The 15,622-nt window shown below is 42.1% G+C and overlaps 1 protein-coding gene across 1 annotated transcript in view; it reads right to left on the reverse strand.

Moving 5' to 3' along the window:
* tnrc6ba (trinucleotide repeat containing adaptor 6Ba) overlaps positions 1–15,622 on the reverse strand; it is a 30,253-nt gene that overhangs the window by 2,900 nt on the left and 11,731 nt on the right. Inside the window, exons 6-21 of the mRNA XM_085361227.1 lie at positions 15,012–15,176; positions 14,600–14,796; positions 14,052–14,126; positions 13,697–13,903; positions 13,376–13,495; positions 13,050–13,175; positions 11,790–11,960; positions 11,203–11,322; positions 10,895–11,084; positions 10,531–10,698; positions 10,277–10,423; positions 8,514–8,657; positions 7,745–7,837; positions 7,100–7,303; positions 6,737–6,804; positions 80–219 (exon numbers count right to left, since the gene is read on the reverse strand). Coding sequence (XP_085217353.1) covers positions 80–219; positions 6,737–6,804; positions 7,100–7,303; positions 7,745–7,837; positions 8,514–8,657; positions 10,277–10,423; positions 10,531–10,698; positions 10,895–11,084; positions 11,203–11,322; positions 11,790–11,960; positions 13,050–13,175; positions 13,376–13,495; positions 13,697–13,903; positions 14,052–14,126; positions 14,600–14,796; positions 15,012–15,176 — 2,335 coding nt within the window. The remainder of the gene's footprint in view (positions 1–79; positions 220–6,736; positions 6,805–7,099; positions 7,304–7,744; positions 7,838–8,513; positions 8,658–10,276; positions 10,424–10,530; positions 10,699–10,894; positions 11,085–11,202; positions 11,323–11,789; positions 11,961–13,049; positions 13,176–13,375; positions 13,496–13,696; positions 13,904–14,051; positions 14,127–14,599; positions 14,797–15,011; positions 15,177–15,622) is intronic.

A 15,622-nucleotide genomic window follows, 5' to 3' on the forward strand; every position in this document is an offset into this window, starting at 1 on the left:
AAGCTAAGCCAAGATGCTACTTTAGTTTCTTTTACTTTAAGATTTACTTTAAAAAGATGTTATCAAAATAATTCCTTACATGTGAAGTGCACTCTGAGCCTTGGCTGCCTCTTGTCTGGAGCTGTAGCGAATCAGAGCAGTGCCCTGGGTCAGGCCAAGGTGAAAGGTCAACAACGGCCCGTGCTGCATGCAGATGGTTCTCAGAGTGGATCCATCAATCTGTAGTAAAAAAAAAAACAAAAAACAAGCAGACGAAAGATCTTAAAAGGACAGTAATAGGTTAAGATGTCAAACAGACTGGGATTTTTAAATGTGCTATGTTTCAAACACTGAAACACAGCACTGCCAAAATCAGGGGCAACCATGATGGACCTTCACTGCAGTTTCAGGCTGTCTAAGTAGATTCTGTTGGGCTGGCTATAGAGATAGGTGGTGATTTCTGCGGTTCATAGAGAATCATGTAAGTCTGGATAATAATCACAGGTCTGTTTGGTGTGTCACAAGCATTTAGCTCCAGCTAAGATAGCTTTGGGGATCACTAGACCTTACAAGGTGTGCTTCCACAACAGCACCACACCAAGAATTAAGGAAGGCAACAGAGATGGTGATCATGAGGCCTTTAAAAAAAAAAAAAAAACTAAATAAATAAATAAATAAAACATTTGTTTAAAGATGCTTTGGGTGGTCAATACTGGACTCCATGTTCAGCAGAGAAATTTAGTTCAATTTTATTTATGCAGCGCCAAATCACAACTGTTGCCTCAAAGCACTTTAAGTTAAAGACTCTACAACAATACAGATTACTTAGAGGACTCAGTTCTACTTGTTCAGGCACATGATCAGGATTGGACGAGAGACCTCTCTGATCTGGCCTGGGAGTGGGAGTGCTAGAGATACCCCAAGAGGAGGTGGAGGAGGCTGCTTTAGCCTCAGCTCCCACTGCCGCTAATACAAATGTGAAATGGACTAATCAGTTTGAATTAATTAATAAATAGTTTTATTTGTTTTCTTCTCTGCATTTTTTTTTTTTTGAAACGATGATTTATTGATTTTGTCAGAACAACACGAACAGCAACAAGTCAGCACAGCCAAGCACAAAAAAAAAAAAAAAAAAAAAATAACAAAGCAAATGCAGGTATATGAGTTACCAGTACACACGCCTGGGACAAAATATGTAAAGCGTTTCACATTCGAAGTCAAGGGAAACAATAAATAAAAAAAAAAAATAAAAAAAAAAAAAGGGGGGGGGGAAAACACAGACATTAATCAGTGTGTTTAAAAACAAACTGCGAGTCCCCTTTATGTAATAGCACAGTAAGGTCATGAGGTAGGTGATCAAGCAGAGGCTGCCATATGCTACAGAATGCATTACAATTGCCCTTTATGATGGCACTGAGGCGCTCCATCGGCAGCACCCTGAGCAGTTCTCTGTACCACTGTGTAACAGTAGGAGGCCGTCTCTGAATCCATTGAAACAGTACACATCGCCTCGCCAAATGTAAAAGTTTACGTAACAAAAGCATCTGTACAGAAGACAGAGAGAGCCCTTCTATAGATAGACCCAGAACGAACAGCATAGGGTTCAGTGGGATCGTTCGGTGGAAAATAGAGCAAAGCTCTATAGCAATATTCTTCCAAAATCTAGTAATTAAAGGACATTGCCATATGCAGTGGTAATAGGTCCCTACAGCCGTATTGCACTTCACACAAAGAGCAGAAATCTGAGGGTGAATTTTATTTAGGAACTCCGGCGTACGCTGTAGTCTATGTAAGATTCTGTACTGGCTTTCCTTTAGTCTGTTGCAGGGAAACAATTTCATGGCAGATCTGAAAGTTTTGGACCATGCTTCCGCACCAACCTGAGCTTCGAGGTCGGTTTCCCACCGAACCCTGGCCTTATCAGTGGTTATAAAGTTCAAAGACAACAATTTCCCATAACAAAGAGAAATAAATTTCTTTTTTGTAGTCATTTCCTCGTTAACTTTGAGAAGAAAGCTTTCAACAGGGTTCAAAACTGGTTGATTGGCTGGAAATTTAAGGGAGTTCACATAATGCCTTACTTGCAGGAATCCAAAGAAGTGTTTCTGTGGTAAATTATACTTAACTTGAACTTGATTAAAGGCCATAAAACTACCCCTTTCGAACAGATCACAAATAAATCTTATACCCTTGGAATACCAATCATCAAATATATTAATGCCAATACCCGGGGGGAAAGCTTTATTCCTAGTTAGAGGCTGCAGTGCACTAGAGAAACCTCTTCTTCCGACGTGGGCAGTAATATCACGCCAAACCTTTAAAGTGGGCATCAAGACGGAATTAGTTCTGACACCAAGAGGGAGGTCCGCCAGGTCAGTGGATAAGAGACTAAGAGGTGAGAGAGGGTCACAGCACCAGGCATCTACCGATGGTTCGCCCCGGTGAAGGAAGGAATGTAACCACCCTGAGATTATTTGTGCATGGCAAGCCCAGTAGTAATATAAAAAGTTAGGCAGTGCCTGACCCCCCTCATCCGTGGGCAGTTGTAAAATCTGTATCTTTAGTCTAGATTTCTTCCCACGCCATATGAATTTAGAAAGACATCCCTCAATCTCTATGAATGTTTTTCTGTTGATCCTGAGAGGCAACATTTGAATGGGGTATAATATTCTGGGTAGCACATTCATCTTGATTAAACTTATTCTACCCGTCCAAGACAGGGGGAGGTCAAACCACCTATTGAGGTCATTCTTGATTGAGGCCACAATCGGCTTGAAGTTCAACTTGTACAACTCCGCTGTGTCTGCGGACACCCTGATACCTAAATATGTGAAACCCGTGGTCGACCACCTGAAAGGGAAATTAGGAGGAGCGTCCCACCTCCCCCCGTCACCCAGTGGCAAAGCTTCAGATTTATCATAATTTATCTTATACCCTGAGAAGAGGCCAAATTGGTTGATGATATGTGTCAGTGCAGGAATAGAAGTTTCTGGCTTAGTGAGAAAGAGCAACACGTCATCTGCATAAAGGGAAATCCTGTATTCAGTATTCGACAAGGTCACCCCACAGATCTCAGGATCAGTTCTTATAGCCTCTGCCAGTGGCTCCAAAGCAAGTGCAAACAACAGGGGAGAGAGGGGGCATCCTTGCCGCGTTCCCCTACCCAGTGGGAAGACATCCGAGACCGAGCCATTAACCAAGACCCTTGCAGCTGGGGCCCCATACAGCAGTTTGACCCACTTGACAAATTCAGATCCCAAACCAAACCTGTCCAAAACATCAAATAGATATTCCCACTCCACCCGATCAAATGCTTTCTCAGCATCCAAAGAGATCGCAAGAGCCCTATAATTGGTGTTCTGAGAGAACTGCGCAACATTTATGAGTCGGTGGACATTGGAGCGGGAGTATCTATTCTTGACGAATCCCGTCTGGTCAGGCTTTATCAGAACCGGCAGAACCTCCTCCAAACGTCTGGATAAAATTTTGGACAGAATCTTACAATCCACACTAAGTAGACTTATAGGTCTGTAGGATGTACACAGATCCGCGGGTTTATCCTTCTTTAAGATCAGGGATATATGGGCAAGGTTTAGGGTGGGTGGAAGCACGCCCCTCTCAAGAGATTCTGTATACATTCCCAACAAAGGACCCGCCACATGTTTGGCCATTTTTTTATAAAACTCTGGCCCAAACCCATCAGGGCCCGGAGCCTTCCCGCTCTGTAAGGATTTAATTGCATCCAAGACCTCCTGCACCCTGATAGGGCTGCAAAGATCCAATCGACTTTCCTCTGACAGTATAGGGAGGTTAACAGTGTCAAGAAACAGTTTCCTGGCGTCTACAGTATTTTGACACTCAGGGGAATATAAGTCTTGATAGAACTCTTTCATTATTTTGCTGATAAGTTTAGCCTCAAACTGTAAGACACCTGCCTTATCTTTTAGAGAGGGTATTGCATAAGAGCCCCGTTTCCCTTGGGCAAGTCGGGCGAGCAAGCGTCCAGGTTTGTTGCCTGATTCAAATAATCTATGCTTCGCATAGAATATTGCAGCTTCCGCTTTCTGAGTTAACAGTTGGTCCAGGGCCGATCTAGCTGCATCCAACTTCCGAAGCACAGAAATAGACGAGGATTTCTTAAACTCCCTCTCCAAGTCAGTGATATCGCGTTCAAGCACTAATTGTTTGGCTAAGTTGCTCTTCTTTTTTGCCGAGGTAAAAGAGATAACGGAGCCCCTGAGAAATGCCTTACCCGCCTCCCATAGAGTAGAAGCACTAACCCCCGGTAAGTCATTTGTAGAAAGATAGAGTTCCCACTGATCTTCTAAATACTTTACAAATTTAGGGTCACTAAGGAGAGCTGGGTTTAGCCGCCAATGTCTAGACGAAGGGTCATAATAAGGTGGTGATAGCTCCATTGAAACTGATGAGTGGTCCGAAAGCGCACATGTGCGGATCAAACAGCCCCGAGTTCTGTCAAGGACAGATCCAGAAACAAACATGTAGTCAATTCTGGAAAAGGAAAAATGGGGGCGTGAGAAAAATGTGAAGTCCTTCACATGTGGATTACAAACTCTCCAAGCATCAAAGAGACCAAGATCTGAACAGAGGTCCGTTGTAGCCTTTGCCATTTTTGAAGATGGTTGAGATTTTGGTGGATTATAATCAGTTTCAGGATTCAAGCCACAGTTAAAATCCCCACCAATTATTACGTGGTTCGGACACACAGGGGAGGTTTTTGCCAGAAAATTTGAATAGAACGATCTATCAAAAGTATTTGGTGCATAAACACTTCCCAATAGAATTAATTCCCCATATAGAAGCCCAGTAATCAAAATAAATCGTCCGTCCGTGTCCCTTACAATAGTATGTAGCGTGAATGGTAGATTTTTATGGACCAATATTGCGACGCCTCTACTTTTAGAGTTAAAGGAGGAATAATAAATTTGTCCCACCCAATCACGTTTGAGTTTTAGGTGTTCGGAATCTGTGAGGTGAGTCTCTTGCAGTAATGCAATCTGCACTCTATCTTTTTTGAGTAAGGAAATTATCTTGCGCCTCTTAATGACGTGGTTAATTCCCTTGACATTAAGAGTAATAATTTTAGTGTTACTCATTGCAAAAGTAATCTGTCATTGGACAAGAATCGTCAACCCAAGGCAAACAGAAAGAGCCATCATAATAAAAGACATGTGAAAGACTTAACCCATGGCCTGAACCGGCCGTGCTGACATGAACAAAACCATCACAAAAAGATGGCAAAGGAACCTTCACCCACACAACAAATTGCATACAATAACAGAATTAAGATAAACGTCAAGGTATCACGGACTAAAAACAGACAAACAAGAAACAAACAAAAATGAAAATGCCACCCACCGGGTGGTGTCACAAGCCCAGTGCAGCCAAAAGAAGTTTCACTCCACGGGAGAGAAGGAGAGAGAAGACAAGAAAAAGAGAAAAAAAAAAACAAAGCAAAACCCCGCCCCCGCTCCCCAAACCTGAATGGAATCGGGTTACTGTCAGTTGTGAATCAGAATTAGAGACTGAGTAAACAATTAGGCTATTTTCCCCGTTAAACCGTCTCTGCCTCCTCAAACTGCGTTAAACGCTGCGGACTCAGGCGTCCAATGACACGGTCCCAGTTAAGTCCGGCAGTGCCACAGTTTGTACGGGGCAAGCATCTATTAATCCAGCGCATTGATGAAACTTTGTGCATCTTTAGGCGATTCAAACTTGTGCTCATTGCCATTGTAAGTCAGCACAAGCGTCGCTGGATAGCGCATCCTAAAGCGGATGCCCTTGTCGATTAAGGCACGGCAAGAAGCATTAAATCCCCGTCGTTTCTCACGGATCGCGTAGGAGAAATCCTGATGTATGAAGATCCGCTGCCCGTCGTGGTGGAGTTCGGGGGCCGCTTTCACTGCAGCCATAATCCGCTGTTTATCTCCGGAGTTGTGGGGCTTGATGATCACCGGCCTGGGGTGAGCACCCCGCGGGCCGAGGCCCCGGTGTGCGCGGTCAACTTTAATGCGGGCTTTACCCGCGGAGCTGTGTCTCAGCCCGAGTGTGGCAGGCAGCCAAGCCTCAAAAAACTGAGTAGGGCTCTCACCCTCCGCACCTTCTTTCAGGTTAATGATGCGAATATTGTCGCGCCTGCTGCGGTTCTCTAAGTCGTCCAAACCTTTTGCCATAACCTTAATCCTCCCCTCCGCTTCAGCCAGCCTCCCCGCGAGGTCAGTCACCCCATCTTCCATATCTGAGATTCTCTGCTCTGCCTCCGTGACGCGTTTGGAGACGTTTTCCAGCGAGGACGAAATTTTCTCCAGTGTCCCCGACAGTGCAGACAGTTTTTGGTCAATTACCTCACTGATGCTATCGGTCACCTCACGGACGAGAGTTGCGGTGTCCACCGGGGGCGAGGGCTGGTTGCCCATTGCTACTAGCATGTCAGTTTGGCTAGCATTGTTCATCACGACGGCCGTGGTCTTTCGAGATTGTATCTTCGTCTGCTTCGACATTATTTAACTTCCAAAAAGCGTATTTAGGACTGCTGAGTATTCCCAAAGCTCTCAGTCACTAGTTTAGGTAAAAATATAGACAGTAGTGCGCATTACACTGTGATAAGTACAGGTGGGAGCGGGAGCACAGTGAAAGCACGTCTTCTAGCCTACCATATTCACCGGAACTCTCCTCTTCTCTGCATTTTGAGAAATTCTTTTTCTGCAGATCTGCCTGAATGTGTGTGTTTGTGTACCTGTGGCGTGAGGTTGCTGAGCACCAACCAGCAGGTTTCTCGAGAGCTGCCGTCACTCCAGGTCGAGCCTGCACAGAAAAGAAACCGAGGAGAAAAGTGGTCTTAGTAACAGGAGTCATCCATGGAGTGTCACTTTATTTTTCCTCCCAGTTTCTCAAAATAAATGATGAACAACTTTCCCACTGCATGAACTGAGCCTCACTTAATCTTCCAAATGAAATATAAATGGATTCTTTAGCTCAAAATAACACTTTCAGTAATCAAAGACATTTTTTTTTTAAATCTCCTGACTAAACATTTTTAAAAATTACTGCGTTCAAAGACAAAAACCAAAACAACATGAAAAACTAGTCACAGCGTTACCAGTGCTGTTCGAGCCACTACTCCAGCTGCGGGCAGCCAATCGAGGGGCTCCTCCTGACCAAGGGGAAGGCGATGGCTGCTTTTGACTGGCTAGGCCTGGAGGTGGGCGGGATAACTGGGTCTGGCTGCTGCCACGACTGGCTTTCCAAGACTTAGGTCCAATGGGCTCTGGGGGCCAGCTGGTCTTGTATTCTGTGTACTTTGCTGTAGGAGACAAAAGGACACAGGCAAGACGGAGACTTTAAAATATCTGCAGACAGTGGATTAATGTAAGGAGCAACACATATATTCCATATTCTTTTAACTGGTTCATTACAAAGCTACTCCCTGATGTCCATGGTTTTCCAGGACTAGAATTTTCTAACATATTTAAGTGCCGTCCAGATTTCACTGCAAATTATCCAAGTATCTGCAGAATAACATTTAAACCTGAATCTGTTAAAATTGTGACCTTCAAAGCAATCAAATCCAATTCAAATGTATATTGGAAATTCTTTCACTGCTTCATTTACTTTCTCTTCTTGTAGAGTTTATTAAAAACCCGACAATTCACTATTACCAGAAATTATGAAGTAAAAATACAAACGTAGATAAATTAACCAAAAGCCTAGAAGGAAGATGGTATATATTCATGTGTATGGTTACCTGAGTTGTGTGCGTTGTTGAGAGGACTGTCTGAGGCACTGTAGGGCCAGGCACCAGGTGAAGGCAGCAAGGTGTTGAGAGGAGGGGTGGAATCTGCATACAAAGATAGTGAGAACCATAAAATGAATGATAATAAACGATGCAAAAACAGCCTCCATGGGTAACATATGTAGAGCTAAAGTTGCACCTTTCCAATGTCAAACTGCTTTTTATACATGCCAAGTGAACATCAGCAAAATTTGGAAAACAACATATGAATCCAATGAAGATTAATTTTCTATTTCATGTCATAAAGCGCTGAATCACCACAAAAGTGACACTCATGACACTTTTTATACCAAAGTTACAACAACATCCTGGAAAAAACCCAGTGACTCTCTCCGACTATGAAATCAATCACAGTGGAGGAAAACAAAACCTTCCTTTTAAACCTTTAGGAAAGCCATTAGTTTCAGTTTTAAGCACTTGTTTCCAATTAGTCAGATAAGGGAAAACACAAGAGGGAAAAATCTGTGTCAGCAGGCTGCGACCAAGTTTACTGTGAAAACAAACCCACTTGCACTGGCAGTAAAAACACTGATCTATGTGAAAAAACTAAATTGAACGTTCTCATACCTGCTCAGTAATGCAGATGAGATGAAAAATATAATTTTGGACTGCGCCATTGTGCAAAAAGGAGCCACAACTCCCTGTTTATATCTTTACTTGGTAGCAAAATATGAGGAGTGGTATCTATAAGAGTATCGGGTGTCGACACGCAAATGCTAACCTGTATTGTCTTGTAACAATTGGTGCTCTGTATCATTGAGAGTGGGTGGCACTGTGTTTCCCATCATGCTCCCTGGGGTCATGTAGGGGTCAGACTCGGGGTCAACACGGTCAATTCCTTTCCATGGCACACCAGGCTGGAACTCTAAAGAAAAAACAAACATGTGGTCCGTTAAAGCCTGAAAAGCCTAAACTTTAACCCTACAGGCTTAAAGAGGACATGAAACAGCACAATTTAGTTGGTTTTACACGAAATTAAGAGTTGTTCTTTTTTTCTGTTCATAGTAAATTACAAGTGGTTAGCTTATTACAGAGGGGAAGAAAGACAAATTAACAGGTAGTTGGCAGAAGATGGCGCTGACAGATGATTTGACAAGTTACCTTTGACACCTTATGGTTTATGTTTTCAAGCCAGTAAGCATGAAAGACATTTATGACAAAAAATTGCTCAAATAACAATTGGTGCTATACGGAGGTGTAGAGAGGTTGAGAAACACCACCTTATACAGGTATGGTAACTGCACAGGGATGCCACCCTAGCTCTACCCACCCTTACCAGATACTCTGCTGTGAGAGGGATATTTTGGGAGAAGCAACATGCTCGCTTTGTGAAGTCTGTGTGGAGACAGCCAACAGCAGGTACACTTATGCTAACAATAGCTTGGCTTTAGTTGAAGATGTCGAACTAAACTGACATTTTTTTAAAAGTTGCTCATTTTAAGCTGAAAATCACATCCACAGATGTTGTTTCAAGTGTTCAAAACTAGTATACCTGCTAGTTAGTAAGCTACTTTGCAAACTTGCAGTAATTGGCAATTAAGTCAGGAGCACAGACTCTAAAGTGACCATTGGGTAACCGCTATTAGTTAAACGGCTAAATTCACATATAAGACTATTTTAAGACTTCGATTTTGTTGAAACAGAAGCTTTACTGTCCTCCTGAAATGTTGTTTGGTGTTGTGAATGTCATCTACTTTTCATGTGGACAGCTGGCAGTGACAGTGATGAAAATAAAATGTAACAAAATTAAGCATTGTGGTTATTCTTTTCACAATCATTTACTGAGTGTAGTCTATTAGAATCATGCTGAGTACAATGATCAAACTTAATTTTTTTGGCTTTTATTAATACTAATTAATTACTGTTTATAGCACTACCCGGCCATCTCCTTACAGCGCACAGCTAATTCTTGTGTTAGCTGGCCAGGTGGTACAATCTGTACACCTAACAAGGCAAAATTAAACAGAGGGGCCAGCCTTAGACTTCAGCTTGTTAGTCTGAGCCACCCTTTTCTGCACACAGTCCTCATTTATAAAGTGCTCTATAAACTCTAGCATGATGGCTAATGGGTAGATTCTCCCATTTCAGCTCAGCTGGCATCAACAAAGAACCACTTAAGAGAAAAGAGAAAAACTCATTGCTGTACTGAAGTGACCCCCTTAAAGTACTTTTTAGTTTTGGTTTCCTTGTTTTCCACTGGGTTAATGGTTCTGTCACTGTTTAGCTGACATAAACCAATGGTGGGCTATTAACAGCAACCAACCAACACAGTGATGTCACTGATGTCAAGATTTGCTCTAACAACTAACTTAAAACACTGAATTTTTAAATCTAGTTTCATAGACTGATAATGTATGACAGCTTTTTTTTTAAAGCAGGTGTCTATGATTAAAATTAGAGGTAATACATGTTGTGTTTCACGTCCTCGTTACATATAGTGCACAAATTTGATAATCATCATCTTGATTTAAGGTAGTCACTAACCAGGGGGCCAGCTTGGTGTGGAGGCAGGCTTGGCACACATCTTGTTGCCAGGGGTGCGATGCCAACTGTCACTCAGCCCTTCTCCAACCATCATGTCATACTGCGAATATGGTGAGCCCCCTGGCATCTTTATGGGGGTGACAGGACCTGGTAGGTAGGAAGAGAGCGATCACAGTAAGATGCGACTTCACAGCTAATCTTAACCCTTTCTGCCTGCACTATGAAATTACTTTCAAAAAAAGTTATAATCTCACCATTTTTATGAAACGCATTCTCAGATGAGGAAGTGTCTGGAGAACAGTTTCCCTCCATCATCCACTTGAAACGGGACTGCTGACCCCCTAGGTCCTTCATGGCTCCAGGCCCCCCCACCACAGAGCCACCCAGGTCCAGACCTGTAAGGTTCACCCCAGATCCAAACCCTGAAGAGAAATATTACAAAGGTTATTTTGTTTTAACACATATGTAGTAAAGTGAATCCACAGCTGCCATAAAACAAAAAACAAAAAAAACCAACCTACACTACATTCAGTTAATTTCAAAATTAAAAAATGTTTCAGTTTCATTGTTGAAACAACAGTTTTAGGACATTTTTTTATTTAAAAAGTAATTGTTTACCAGAGTATGGTCCTAGATTTTTTTGGTGCAGGTCAGCCACAGATGGTGCCAGGCCTGGGTGGGACATGGGATCAGCCACAGGCAGTTTAGGACCCCCTCCTCCACCATGGTGGGAGGGGGATAGTTTGGAGCTGCTGCTTAACCCCCCGACCTGCCTCTGCTGCTGGAGCACCGCCATAATCCTGGCCAGCTGAGATGATATAACAAAAAACAAGAACAATCATTGAAGAGGTGGAAGTAAAAAACAAAAACAAAACAAAACAAGAAGAGAGAAGTGTGTGTGTGTGTGTGTGTGTGTGTGTGTGTACCTGCTGAGGGTCAGTCTGCTGACGTGTGTTTGGTGTGAACTTCCTCTGGTTTTGCAGTAGCTGCTGCTGCTGCTGTTGTTGTTGCGGCTGCTGCTGCTGTTGGAGGAGGAGCTGACAAGCCTGAATGGACATTAAAAAAGATGCAAAAGGACGTGAGATCGCAACATAAAGAAAAAAGAATTAAGAGCAATATTTTTGGAAGTTCACTGTACAAGCCAGAAAAAAAAGAGAAAAAGTTTGCTTCAAGACCAGTTTTAGGTCACATTTTGTTTTGCATCCTTCACACTGCAAAAGTATTTGAATGGATTTTACGGTTTCAGTGTTATAACAAAAAAAATTAATTTCCTTCTAGCTATTTGGCTACATAATTTCATATATATGCTGACTGTGTCACACAAATTATGCATGAAAATTAGTCACACATATGAGAAAGTAACAATCAGAGGGAATGACGCCTTGGTAACGGTGGTGTACGAAAAGTACAGATCAGATTCTCCAGTGGCTGCGTACAGCCTTGCCTATGCCCTTAGCAGATGTGTGCTGGAGCCCTGCAGTAGCCTTCAGAGACATATAATGCTGCTTCTCACCAGCTGAAACTGGATGTGGGGTGGGTAGATGCTGCTGAGCATTGCAATATGCTGGGGGGACAGCTGCGGAGGGAACACACCTCCCCCAACTCCTGCCACCCCTCCCACACCACCAACTCCCCCCATGTTTCCACTGGGAGGGGGCATCTGCTTCAGCACAGAGCCTGGCACCTAGAGACAGACAGCAGACGGGCACACCTGTTACCAAAGAAACATTTTGCTTTCCTGTAACTATAAGCAAGTACATTAGCTTCTTCCTGATCAACATTCAATCCCTTTACATGGTCTCATCAGTTGGTGACAGAGATGCACTGACTGAAAGCTTCATGAAATCTTTTCCAGTCTGAAACACTGATTTTTTTTTTTTTTGGTAAAAACTAAAACTGACTACATACATAATATTTCTAACTTTTAAAAGAAATTGTAATGTATGGCCATATTAAAATATTAACCATTTACTAACTCTTATAGTCTCGCTAAGTGCAGGGTGTTACAAGGCTTTTGATCGCTTTCACTTAAATGAGAATGTTAAGCAAGAGTTGCTTATTGTAAAAAATGAGAGATGACTGGACACCAACCAAGTCTACAGACAGATCAGCAGATCTATGAACATGAGGAATGATGTATGCTACATTAGCATATTACTTTTTACTTAAGACTCATTAAGTAATTACATAAGTAATGTATGTATCCATGTATGTATGTATTCTAACCGTACTAAACTGAGCAATGCCAGAAAATGCAGGGCTCTAGAATATGAGTATTTTGTTACATAACACCAGCTACAAGGCAAATCTGGCTTACAAAGAAAAGTACAGCCTTTACAGTTTCCAAGTTGAAATCATTCTGCATTTGTATCAGCTACATCCGATATAAACAATAAAAACAACATGGCACAAAATGAGAATGGTTTAATGTATGACGCAGATGTCAAACTAAATTTACACCACATAGCCCACTTTGATCTTCAAGTGGGCTAGATCAGTTACTCTCCCCTTTCTAATAGAGTAAAGACATTTAAGTAAACATTTAGTGCCTGAAATGTCTTAATATAAGAAGATGAAGTACAATTTCAAAAACAGGTCTCAGTTTTTCTAAATAATAAATGTGAAAACTTACAGAATAAGTTCTGGTAGCTCATTGCCAAGACTATCCAATATTTAAAACAATAATAATAAACTTTTATCGTAGATAGTGGAAAAACAGGAACTTTTCTGTCATTTAAATTTAAATCTATTAAATTAAAAAAAATTTTAATACCTGAGGTGACAGGAACTGATGAGGCACTTGCGCTCGTATCCCTGGTGACTGGTTTATCTGCGGGATACTTGGCTGATGTCTGGACTGAGCCATTCCTCCACTACTGCCAAAGATATTGTGACCAGCCTGCGATCAAACACAGAAAATTAAATGTCAGATGACCTACAGTGGAGGATGGAGTATGTGAAAATCTTAAAAAATTAAGCCGAATGTGACAGAAGGTGGATGTAAAACTTTTCATATTTATGAACATCTAATGAAAACAGAAGATTTATACAAGGACTTTAAAGACATTAGGGCAGAAACAAAAGGAGTGATTATCTTACTTGTCTAAAGGGGATAGAGTGGTTGAAGAGGGAATGGGGCTTGTAGACAGAGGGTGGAGAGTACAGAGAGCAAGGACCCTCCTCCCCAAGGCACCCATCCTGATTGATCAAAGGCAATGTCTGTCACAGTGACAGCCAGTGGAAGACCAGTTTTGGTGGTATATTATGGTGTAGGGGAAGTTTGAGGAAAGGAGAAATGAGGCAAATGGAACAGGCAGGAAGAAAAGGTAGAATCACAAGAGGAAAAAATTATGATAAAAGACAACATGTTATCTAGACATGAAAGACACGAGATACAAAGACATGGTAATGAGGCATCACCTTGTCATAATAAGCCCCAGCATCCCCAGGTGCTGCCTCTTTGGAACCAGGAGGACGATAAGACACCCCCACACCACCTCCTCTTCCTCCCTTCCTCATGTCTCCATTGTAATCAGTCATTCCCATGCCTCTTTTATCCATCTCTATTTTCTTCTCCTGGATAGAACCTGAAGTTGGGTCAATGTTTGGGCCACTGGGATCATCATTCTGTCCAACAAAGAAACCCAATTTCACCATCATGAGCACTGCTTTTAACACTCACTGCACAGAACACTATAACGTGTCAAATGTAATTTATGTTAATTTTTAGTATGAATTCCTACCACAACAAGAAGTAAGAACGTTTCTATCTTACCATCAACCCCATGTTAGAGAACTGTCTGTTAATGGGGCCCATCCATGACTCTCCTCCACCAGCTTTCAATTGGCCCTAAGAGACAAATACAAGGAGAGCAAAGGAAATGACTTTAAAGATTTTTTTTGTTATAAGAATTCACAATAAAAGCATTCCAATTGTGGGACTAATTCACGTAAGTATGTTTACTCGCCTCTGTCAGTGCGCCCCAGGGCAGCTGTGGCTACAATGTAGCTTGCCATCACCAGTGTGTGAATGGGTGGATGACTGAATGTAGTGTAAAGTGCTTTGTGGTCCATAAGGACTAAGTAAAGGGCTATACAAATACAGGCCATTTACCATTTATTTTATCTCTCCTAAGGAATGTTGACAAGACTAAATGATGGCTAAATAAATATATTAAAAAAAAAAAAAAAAATCATGAAATTACTTCAAATAATTTAATTGTTTTTTTTTTAATAAAACAGAACCTGTTAAGGACATCTGTCCTTCCACTTAATAATTGATTTTTCCTTTACAGAGATCAATTTTCCCCAACAGTAACCCACCTTACTGCTGGGCTTCTTCCCACTGTGGCTCTGACCCCAGCCACCATTGCTTCCCTGTCCCCAAGATGACCCACTTCCCTGGGAGCCAGTACTATTCCACATGCCGCCACCTTCCTCCTCATCCTCCCAGCTTGGGTTACGTGATGCTGCCACAGGGCTCTCTTTGTTCCCCCAGCCATCTTGCATAGTCTTTGAACCTGCAGAATAAAAGTTACAAGCCATTATCAGATTATGATTAAAGCCATTAGAAAATGACATTTATATAAATACAAACACTTTAGTTGTGTGTCTACTGCATCATGCATCATAACAAAACCCGGTACAACCAATGCAAACCTCAAAATCAGACTGTATGACTAACACTTGCGATTCATTTCAAAGACGTGGTTTCGTTTAAAACTGATTTTCTGACCAGATTTGATGGGATTTGAAGAAGGGTTTCCCCAGCATGTTGTCTTTCCTCCAGCATCATCAGGGTCTCCCCAACCAGTCGGAGCATCACTAGGCTTCCCCCAAGCTGCTGTGCCATTGTCTACTGTAGGACTAGTTGGGGAAGTGCTCCCCCAGCCTGATGGACCTGCAGATACACATGGGCATGGTTAAGGTGAGAAACAAGAAAGAGGCTTCTTTTAATCAATGTTTATTTGTTTGTTTTTACAGGGGAAGTAAAAAAATAAGAGTCTACACAAAGGACACTTCTTTGAACAGTTCATGGCTTCATGTGGTCTGGCTCACTGATCCAAAAATCAAAGTGTTTTGTCTGCAACCATACTGGCTTCCGCTATCAGTCAGCAATGACGCTTCACTGCTACTGTGGTTCCACAGTCACGACTGCAAAAACGTCAAGCTGCTGCTTGGTTGACTACTTTCCCATGGCTGAGCTGCTATCTTATAACACTAAACTTCAGTGATGACCTATATAGGGCTGCCACAAACGATTATTTTGATAGTCGACTAGTCACCGATTATTTTTGCGATTAGTCGACTAATCAGATCATCATCCATTAGACGTAAAACTACAGC

This window comes from Diplotaxodon limnothrissa, linkage group LG8 (genome assembly GCF_057381915.1).
Source record: "Diplotaxodon limnothrissa isolate DT_005_m linkage group LG8, D_limnothrissa_male_GT1.1, whole genome shotgun sequence".
NCBI lineage: Eukaryota > Metazoa > Chordata > Actinopteri > Cichliformes > Cichlidae > Diplotaxodon > Diplotaxodon limnothrissa.